The sequence below is a fragment of the Gallinula chloropus genome (genome assembly GCF_964237585.1).
Source record: "Gallinula chloropus genome assembly, contig: HAP1_SCAFFOLD_465, whole genome shotgun sequence".
NCBI lineage: Eukaryota > Metazoa > Chordata > Aves > Gruiformes > Rallidae > Gallinula > Gallinula chloropus.
The window spans coordinates 1-10,487 of record NW_028168169.1 but is presented as its reverse complement, the minus strand read 5'-3'; the positions used below and the strand labels follow the sequence as shown (position 1 = coordinate 10,487).

General features: G+C 70.8%; 2 protein-coding genes across 2 annotated transcripts; one reads left to right on the top strand and one right to left on the bottom strand.

Annotated features, from left to right (window-relative positions):
• The first annotated feature begins 424 nt into the window (after positions 1–424).
• BLVRB (biliverdin reductase B) lies at positions 425–3,567 on the top strand. Its single transcript, XM_084281109.1, is given in 7 exon segments — positions 425–577; positions 1,541–1,633; positions 1,636–1,685; positions 1,687–1,705; positions 2,509–2,598; positions 2,682–2,813; positions 3,254–3,567. Coding segments are annotated over 7 exon segments (759 nt in total). The 5' UTR covers positions 425–501; the 3' UTR covers positions 3,553–3,567.
• A 681-nt stretch (positions 3,568–4,248) lies between these two features.
• Positions 4,249–10,348, bottom strand: PPP1R13L (protein phosphatase 1 regulatory subunit 13 like; the record flags this gene model as incomplete). Its single annotated transcript, XM_084281110.1, is given in 8 exon segments — positions 4,249–4,417; positions 4,766–4,935; positions 4,937–5,010; positions 5,853–6,019; positions 6,100–6,233; positions 8,014–8,154; positions 8,824–9,362; positions 10,156–10,348. Coding segments are annotated over 8 exon segments (1,458 nt in total), but the record flags the coding sequence as incomplete, so codon positions are not given.
• Positions 10,349–10,487: the final 139 nt, after the last annotated feature.

Genomic DNA, 10,487 nt, shown 5'->3' with positions numbered 1-10,487 from the left:
TACCGGTACCGGGAGCATGAGGAGGGGTTCACCAGTACCGGGAGCACCGGGAAACCGGTACCATATGGACCTGGGATGCATCCCGGTACCGAGAGCATGATGGGGGGGACGGGGACGGGGGGCACCGGGACCGGGAGCACCGGGACCGTACGGACCCGGGATACATCCCGGTACCGGAAACATCCCGAGGAGGGGGTGACCGGTACCGTAGGACCGGGGCTGAGGCCGGTACCGGGAACACCGGGGTGGGGGGGGCACCGGTACCGGAGGGGTGCAGGACCCGGTACCGCACGGACCGGGGCCGGTTCGGAGGAGCGTCCCGGTGCCTCCCGGTGCCTCCCGGTGCCGGTACCTCCCCTCCCTGGCCCGTCCCCCGGGATGGGGGCGGGGGCTGCTTGGGGGGGGCGTTCCCGGGTGGGGGGGGAGGAGCCGGCAGCCGGTAGCGGCACTTGACCCCGGCGGGTTCCCGGTGTCCCGGTGCCCCCCGGTGCCCCCCCCGCCATGGTGAAGAACATCGTGATCTTCGGTGCTACCGGCCGCACCGGCCGGACCACGCTGGGCCAGGCGCTGGAGCAGGGTAACGGGGGGCTGGGGGGGCTGGGGGGACTGGGGGGGCTGGGGGGGCTGGGAGGGACTGGGGTGAGGGGGGTCTGGGGGAGGACTGGAGGGGGGGCTGGGGGGGGCACCCCAGAACTAAGGGGGGACCCCACGGGTTGGGGAGGAGGGGGGGCGGGGGGAAGTGGGGTTGGGGGGTGTTGGGGTTCTTGGGGGGGTCACTGGGGATTGGGGGAGGGGGCAGAGTCACTGGGGGTCCCTTTTGGGGGGCGTGGATGGGGACGGGGGGGTTGGTAACACCTGGGGGGGGGCACAGGGCCCCATAGACCCTATTTGGGGGGGGGGGGGGGGGGGCGCAGGTCTCATGGACCCTGTTGGGGGGGGGGGCACAGGTCCCACAGGGCCCCATGGAGCCGGTTTTGGGGGGGCCGCCCTGGCCTGCCCAGGGCTGATAGAGCTTATCGGGGGGGGCAGGGGGGGACTTGGGGGCTGATAGAGCCCGGGGGGGCGGGGGGGGGGGACTTGGGGGGCTGATAGAGCCCGGGGGGCGGGGGGGGGGACTTGGGGGGCTGATAGAGCCCGGGGGGGCGGGGGGGGGGGGACTTGGGGGGCTGATAGAGCCCGGGGGGGCGGGGGGGGGCAGGCAGAGCCCCTATGGGGCAGATGTGGGGCAGGCAGGGGAGGTGCTGAGTCATCCCTGGCCCCAACGGCTGACTCAGCACCCTGGGGCTCCATCCAGCCCTGGGCACCCCCAAGGTTCTGGGGGACCCCACCCCAGGTTAGGGGGACCCATCCCAAGGGTTATGGGGGGGGGGCCCAGGTTAGGGGGGGACCCTACCCAGGGGTTATGGGGGGACCTCAGGTTATGGGGGGGACCCCACCAAGGTTTTTGGGGGACCCCAAATTTGGGGGGGGGACACACCCCAGGTTGTGGGGAACCCCCCCCAGCCGGGGGTGTCAGGGGGCAGGGGCTGTCACCCTGCAGGGCTCACGGTGACGGTGCTGGTGCGGGACCCCTCCCGGCTGCCCCAATTCGGGGGTCCCCCCCCCCGCGTGGTGGTGGGGGACGTGCTGGACCCGCGGCCGTGGCTGAGGCCGTCCGGGGCCAGGACGCCGTCATCATCCTCCTGGGGGACCAGGGACGACCTGGGTACGGCTGCACCCCGACACCCCACGACTGGGGGGACCCCCCACCACAGCACCCCAGAATTTTGGGGTCCCCATTGCCCCCCCAACCCCAGCATTTCGAACCCCAGTGCCCCCCCCCAACCTTGTAAGTTTGGGGGGACCCCTCACACCCCCTCATCCTCCACACCCCCTGTAATTTGGGGGGACCCCCCATAGCCCCAAGGGACGCCCCCACCCCAGCACCCCATCATTTTGGGGTCTCTATGGCCCCCAACCCCCAAAACTCAAGGGTCTGCCCCATAAATGGCCCCCATCACCCCCAAAATTGGGGGGCTGCCCATAAGCTCCCCTAAACACCCCCAAAACTCATAGAACTGCCCATAACTCCCCCATAACCCCCCCCCAAACCCCTATAACCCCCCCCAAACCCCCTTTTAACCCCCCACAACACCCAAAATTTGGGGGGCCACTGCTAAGCCCCCCAAACCCCCATAAACACCCCCAAAATTAGGGGCTGCCCCATAAACCCCACCAGAACCCCCCCTAAACAGCTCCAAAACCCCCCAAAACTCACAGAATCACCCCACAAACCCCCTTACAACCCCTCCAAATCTTCTTATAACCCCCACCACTTTGGGGGGGGGGCCCCCCTAACCCCCCCCAAACACCCCAAAACTTGGGGGGCTGCCCCATAACCCCCCCCAAAACACCCCTAAAACCTCCCGTAACTCACCAGAACTGCCCCATAAACACCCCCCAACCCCCCCCATCACCCCCAAAATTTGTGGGGGGCCCCCCTCAACCCCCTTCTCCCCCCCCCCTCAGGCCCCACCACCGTGATGTCCGAGGGCACCAAGAACATCGTGGGGGCCATGAAGGCCCACGGGGTGCAGAAGGTGGTCGCCTGTCTCTCGGGTGGGTGAACCCCAATATCTTCTCCCCCTCCCTTTAACCCCCCCATTTTTGGGGGGGGGGGGCCTATTTTGACCCCCCCAAAGCCTTCCTGCTGTGGGACCTGCAGAAGGTGCCCCCCCGGCTGCTGCCCGTCACCCAGGATCACATCCGGATGCAGCGGGTGCTGAGGGACTCGGGGCTCCCCTGTGTCTACGTGATGCCCCCCCACATCGCGGGTATGGGACAGCCCCCCTTGGGACAACCCCCCAAAAAACAGGGGGGTGGGGTGGGGGTTGGGGGGGGGGGTTAGCCCTTTGGAGCCCCTGCATCCCAGTCCATCCCAGTTGTCTTGTTTCCCCCCCCCCCCGCCAGTTATACCAGTTTCCTCATTACCCCATCCCCCAGTCCCTCCCAGTCCCCCCATCACCCCAGTCCCCCCAGCCCTTTATCACCCCATCCCCCCAGTCCCCCCATCACCCCCAGTCTCCCCATCACCCCATTACCCCAGTCCCCTCATTCCCCCCAGCCCCCATCACCCCAGTCCCTCCAGCCCCTCCCAGTCTCCCCATTACCCCAGTCCCCCCATCACCCCAGTCCCCTCATTCCCCCCACCACCCCAGCCCCCCCAGTCCCTCCCAGCCTCCCCCTAACATGCCCCTCTTGCCCCCCCCCCCAGACGATCGCCCCCTGACCGGCACCTACACGGTGCGGGTGGGGGAGACCGGGGGGTCCCGCGTCATCTCGTCCCACGACCTGGGCCACTTCATGCTGGGGTGTCTCCGCTCCGCCCAGTACGACGGGACCAGCGTCTACCTCAGCGGGAATACCCCAAGAAGTGACCCGACCCCCCCCAAAACACCCCCCTCCCCAAAACACCCCCCTCCCCAAAACACCCCCCTCCCCAAACACCCCCCCTCCCCAAACACCCCCCCCAAAAGCCCCCCCCTCCCTGAACCCCCCCCTCCTGGAGCTTAAACACGACCATCACTACCCCCCACCCTTGTTTCCGCCGCGCTTCATTAGGGTGAGCTAATTAACAGCCTCTAATTAACTTAGGGAGATGCTAAAATGGGGGGCGGGGGGGCGGGGATGGGCGAGGAGGCCCCACCCCCTTCGTATGGACATACGCAGCGCTGATTGGGCGCTGGGAGCCCTGGGATGGTCAGACTGGGAGCACTGGGAGGTCTGGACTGGGAGCACTGGGATGGTCCAGACTGGGAGCACTGGCTAGGACTGGGAGTCATGGGATGGCCCAGATTGGGAACACTGGGATGTCCAACTGGGAGCACTGGGATGGTCCAGACTGGAAACACTGTTCCAGACTGGGAGCACTGGAATGGTCCAGACTAGGAAAACAGATGTCTGGACTGGGAGCACTGGGCTACCCATACTGGGAGCACTGGGCTGGCCCATACTGGGAGCTCTGGGCTGCCCATACTGGGAGCACTGGGCTGCCCATACTGGGGGCTCTGGGCTGCCCATACTGGGGGCTCTGGGCTGCCCATACTGGGAGCACTGGGCTGCCCATACTGGGGGCTCTGGGCTGCCCATACTGGGGGCTCTGGGCTGCCTGGCCTGGCCCACCCCCCCGTCCCCCAATGGAAGAGGCCGGTCGCAGCCGAAGGCTCTTTACTCCCCAAAGCCCAACACCGAGGGGGGGGGGGGGGGGCGGGAACCACCCGCTGCCCCCAGCTGGGGGGGGTCAGGACACGGCGGCGGGGGGGGGGGGGGGCCAGGGGGGAGGCAAGGCCAGCTCGGGGCCCCCCCAAATCCTCGGCCCCCCCAAATCCTCGGCCCCCCTCAGACCTTCTTGCGCTGCGGCCGCACCCTGGGGAAGAGCTGTGGGGGGAAGGGGGGGGTCAGGGGGAGGGGGCCCCCCAAAATCCCCCCTCCCCCGGGACATGAGAATTGGGGGGAGGGGGGGGGAAAGTTGGGGACCCCCCCGGGGCTGTGGGGAGACTGTGTGACCCCCCCGGGGGCTGTAGGACCCCCCCCCCCCCAGGGCTGCAGACCCCTGGAACCCCCTCCCCAGGCCGCAGAACCGCCCCGCCATGGTTGTGGGGCCCCCCAGGCCGCAGCCCCCCCTCCCCAGGCTGTAGGACCCCCCCCCCCATGGCTTTGGGACCCCCCCCCGGGGCTGTAGGACCCCCCCCCGGGGCCGCAGCCCCCCCCCCCGCCCCCTCCTCACCCGAGGTAGGCCCGAGGCACTAGGCCGCGCTGGCCGCTGCGCGCCGCCCACCACCAATGGGCCGGGGCCTGTGTGTCGGCCGGGGCCTGGTCGCGGGGCCGGTCCGGGGGCTCGGGGGGGCCCCGGCGCAGCACGGTGAGCGGCTGCCCCTCCCGGAACGACAGCTCGTCCCGCAAGCGCCGCCCGGTAGTCCCAGAGCGCGAACACCAGCCCGTTGTTCTGCACCCCCAGCGCCTGCTCCACGCCTGAGGGACGGGGCGGGGTCAGCGCCCCCCGCAGAGACCCCAGAGACCCCCCAGAGACCCCCAGAGACCCCCACAGAGACCCCCACAGAGACCCACAGGGACCCACAGGACCCCCGAGACCCCCACAGAGACCCCACAGAGACCCCCACAGGGACCCCCCAGAGACCCCCCCAGAGACCCCACAGGGACCCCACAGAGACCTCCACAGGGACCCCACAGAGACCCCCCAGAGACCCTCACAGGGACCCCACAGAGACCCCCACAGAGACCCCCACAGAGACCCCCACAGGGACCCCACAGGGACCCCCACAGGGACCCCCACAGGGACCTCACAGAGACCCCACAGAGACCCCACAGAGACCCTCACAGAGACCCCCACAGGGACCCTACAGAGACCCCCCCATAGCACCACAGGACCCCTCCCAGTAACCCCAGTAACCGCACACTCCCCCATTCTCCCCTCCCCGTAATCCCATGACCCCTCCCAGTAATCCTAGTGCCCCTCCCAGTAACCCAAATACCCCTCCCAGTCCCCCCAGTACCCCTCCCAGTCCCCATAACCTACCTCCCAGTACCCCATACTCCCCCAGTATCGCCTCCCAGTGCTCCCAGTACCCCTCCCAGTGCTCCCAGTACCCCTCCCAGTCCCCATACCCTACCTCCCAGTACCCCATACTCCCCCAGTATCCCCTCCCAGTGCTCCCAGTCCCCCTCCCAGTCCCCCCAGTATCCCCTCCCAGTGCTCCCAGTACCCCCTCCCATCACCCACGCTCCCCCATTAACCTTTCCCAGTGCCCCCCAGCCGCCCCCTCCCAGCACCCCCCCAGTGCTCCCAGTGGCACCAGTGAGGTATCCGTAGCAGTCTGCGTAGCCCTCGCGGAAGGGGTCGCACTTGTCGGCCGCCATGCTGCCGTCGCTGGCGGTGGTGGCGAAGATGGCGGCGCCGTGTCGCACCAGCGCCACGCACACGCCCGTGTCGTTGCACGAGGCCGCGCAGTGCAGGGGGGTCCTGGGGAGACACGGGGACCCCCAACGTCACCCCCGGCTGCTGGGGGGACCCCAGCCCGGCGCTCCCAGTGCCCCCAGTACCAGCCGTGGCTGTCGGGCGAGTTGACGTCGGCGCCGCTGGCCAGCAGGAAGTCGACGACGCCGCGGTGGGCGCCGCAGATGGCGTTGTGCAGCGCGGTGATGCCCTCGGCGTTGGGCTGGCTGGGGTCCTCCAGCTGCGTGGGGACAGCGCCCCGAGAACGAGGGCACCCCATCACCCAACGGCACCGACACCCCGACACCCCGACACCCCCAAACCCGCACCCCATCACCCAACGGCACCGACACCCCGACACCCCAAACCTGCACCCCATCACCCAACGGCACCGACACCCCGACACCCCGACACCCCTGAACCCGCACCCCATCACCCCAAACTGCACCCCCCGACACCCCAAACCTGCACCCCATCACCCAACGGCACCGACACCCTGACACCCCCGAACCCGCACCCCATCACCCCAAACTGCACCCCTGCACCCCCCGACACCCCCAAACCCGCACCCCATCACCCAACGGCACCGACACCCCGACACCCCCAAACCCGCACCCCTGCACCCCCCGACACCCCCCGACACCCCCAAACCCACACCCCATCACCCAACGGCACCGACACCCCGACACCCCAAACCTGCACCCCATCACCCAACGGCACCGACACCCCGACACCCCCAAACCCGCACCCCATCACCCAACGGCACCGACACCCCGACACCCCGACACCCCCAAACCTGCACCCCATCACCCAACGGCACCGACACCCCGACACCCCGACACCCCCGAACCTGCACCCCATCACCCAACGGCACCGACACCCCGACACCCCAAACCTGCACCCCATCACCCAACGGCACCGACACCCCGACACCCCAAACCCGCACCCCATCACCCAACGGCACCGACACCCCGACACCCCAAACCTGCACCCCATCACCCAACGGCACCGACACCCCGACACCCCCAAACCCGCACCCCATCACCCAACGGCACCGACACCCCGACACCCCAAACCTGCACCCCATCACCCAACGGCACCGACACCCCCCGACACCCCGACACCCCCAAACCCGCACCCCATCACCCAACGGCACCGACACCCCGACACCCCAAACCTGCACCCCATCACCCCAAACTGCACCCCTGCACCCCCCGACACCCCAAACCCGCACCCCATCACCCAACGGCACCGACACCCCGACACCCCCAAACCCCAAACCCGCACCCCATCACCCCAAACTGCACCCCTGCACCCCCCGACACCCCAAACCCGCACCCCATCACCCAACGGCACCGACACCCCGACACCCCGACACCCCCAAACCCGCACCCCATCACCCAACGGCACCGACACCCCGACACCCCGACACCCCCGAACCCGCACCCCATCACCCCAAACTGCACCCCCCGACACCCCCTGACACCCCCTGACACCCCCAAACCTGCACCCCATCACCCAACGGCACCGACACCCCGACACCCCGACACCCCCAAACCCGCACCCCATCACCCAACGGCACCGACACCCCAACACCCCCTGACACCCCCAAACCCGCACCCCATCACCCCAACGGCACTGACACCCCGACACCCCCTGACACCCCCAAACTGCACCCCCGCACCGCCTGACACCCCCAGACCCGCACCCTGACACCCCAAACTCCCATCCCCACACCCACCTGCACCCCGACCCCCAGTGACACCCCCGATAACCCCCTGCACCCCATCCCCCCCCATCCCCTCATCCCCCCCACCCCATCCCCCCATTCCCCGGTCCCTGCCCCCCCTTTGCCCCCCCCTTGCCCCCCCTTGCCCCCCCCTCGCCCCCACCTCGGCCACCGCGCGCTGCACCACGTCCAGCTCCCCCATCCCCCCATCCCCCCCCATCCCCTCATCCCCCCCCCCGCATCCCCCCATCCCCCGGTCCCTGCCCCCCCTTTGCCCCCCCCTCGCCCCCACCTCGGCCACCGCGCGCTGCACCACGTCCAGCTCCCCGGTGAGCGCCGCGTCCAGCAGCAGCACGAGGGGGCTGAGCCGGACCCGCGTCCCGGGGGGGCGTCTGCGGGGGGACGAGGGGTCCCGCAGCGCCGAGCGCAGCTCCTGGGGCGGGGGGGGTCAGCGGGGGCACCCCGAATCCCCGCAGAGCCGTGGGACCCCCCCCCGGCACCCCGAATCCCTGCAGAGCCGTGGGACCCCCCCCCGGCACCCCGAATCCCCGCAGAGCCGTGGGACCCCCCCCCCGACACCCCAAAGCCCTGCAGAGCCGTGGGACCCCCCCCGGCACCCCGAATCCCTGCAGAGCCGTGGGACCCCCCCCCCCGACACCCCGAATCCCCGCAGAGCCGTGGGACCCCCCCCCCCGGCACCCCGAATCCCTGCAGAGCCGTGGGACCCCCCCCCGGCACCCCGAATCCCTGCAGAGCCGTGGGACCCCCCCCCGGCACCCCGAATCCCCGCAGAGCCGTGGGACCCCCCCCCCCGGCACCCCGAATCCCTGCAGAGCCGTGGGACCCCCCCCCCGACACCCCAAAGCCCTGCAGAGCCGTGGGACCCCCCCCCCGACACCCCAAAGACCTGCAGAGCCGTGGGACCCCCCCGGCACCCCGAATCCCCGCAGAGCCGTGGGGATGGGGACCCAACACCCCCACCCCAGCGGGGTTCAGGCCCCCCAACCCAGGGGACCCAGCACCCCCCACCACGAGCACCCAGCACCCCCTCATCCCAGGGGGTCCCAGCCCCCAGCCCCCCCCTCCCAGCCCCCCCCCTCACCGGTGCGGCCGCGCTGCCTCCGGGTGACCTCGGCTGCTGCTGGGTCGGTGGGGGGGTCGGCGGGGGGGGGCTGTGCGTTTGGGGGGGCTGCGGGGGGGGCAGCGGTGCCCCCCCCGCTTCGGGGGTGCCGGGAGCAGGGTGCGCCCCATCCCCTCCCCCCTCCGAGGCGGGGGGGTCCCTGGGGGGCGGGGGGGGGCGATGGAGGAGCCGGCTGATGAGCTGCTGGTACTGCCGGGTGCGGGGGGGGGGCGCGGCTGCCGCAGCCCCCCCCGGGCCCCCCCCGGGGTTCAGCTCCATGGACCCCCGGCGCTTGAGGGGTCGGGGCATCTCCGCCAGCACCCGCGCCACCTCCTCGAACTCGGGGACCCCCTGAGCCCCCGGGGGCAGGAGGGGCTGGAGCCGGGTGGGGCTGAGGGGCCGCTCCACGACCTCGGGGTCCGGCCCCCCCACGGCCCCCCCAATTTGCAGCAGCCCCTCGTCCAGCAGCTCCGCTTCGGGGTCCGGGGGGGCGGAGTCGGCAGCGAGGGGGCGGGGGGAGCCTGGGGGGGGAGATGGGAAAAGGGGGGGTTAGGGGGGGCTGCCCTGGGACCCCCCCCCATTTGGGGTTGGGGGGCTGCCCTGGGACCCCCCCCCCATTTAGGGTTGGGGGGGCTGCCCTGGGACCCCCCCCCCATTTAGGGTTGGGGGGGCTGCCCTGGGACCCCCCCCATTTGGGGTTAGGGGGGCTGCCCTGGGACCCCCCCATTTAGGGTTGGGGGGGCTGCCCTGGGACCCCCCCCCCATTTAGGGTTGGGGGGGCTGCCCTGGGACCCCCCCCATTTGGGGTTAGGGGGGCTGCCCTGGGACCCCCCCCCCATTTAGGGTTGGGGGGGCTGCCCTGGGACCCCCCCCATTTGGGGTTGGAGGGGCTGCCCTGGGACCCCCCCCATTTGGGTTTAGGTGGGGGCTGCCTTAGGACCCCCCCAATTGGGTTTGGGGGGGCTGCCCTGTGACCCCTCCTTGCTTCTGATGGGGGGGGGGGGGCGCAGCACTGTGCCCCCACCCCCCAATCTTGGGGTACCATCCTAACACAGCCCCCCACAACCCCCCCCAGAGGGTGTTCAACCCCCCCACCCCCCAAAACAAACTCCACCCCCCCCCTATTTAACCCACCCCCCCCCCCCAACTCACCTTCCCCCCAGGTACCGCTGGGGGGGCGGGGGGGGCACCCCCTGGAGCTGCTTTTGGGGTACCCGGGGCAGCAGGAGCCCCCCCCGCGCCCCCCCCCAGCCCCCCTGCCCCTCCCAGGCCGCGTTCTGCAGCTGAAGATCATGGAGAGGGGGAGGGGTTTGCTGCGGGGGGGTCTCCCCGCCGCGGGGGGGGGCACGGCGATGCGCGAGACCGGGTGCCAGGAGCGGGGGAGGGTGCTGGGGGCGGGGCGGCCGAACGGCCCCTCCCCCCAGCGCTCCGCCCCCCCCCCGCTCATGGGGGGCGGCACTTTGTAGTTACGGGGCAAGGTGGAGCTGAGACCCCCGTAGGGACCCTCCTGGGGGGCGAGAAAGGGGGGGGAGGGGGGGAGAGGGGGGGGGGGAAGGGGGGAAAAGGGGGGAAAAGGGGGGGGGAAAGGGGGGAGAGAAAGAAAGAAGATGAGGTTCTGGGGTGCCCATCTACCCCCCGGACCCCAA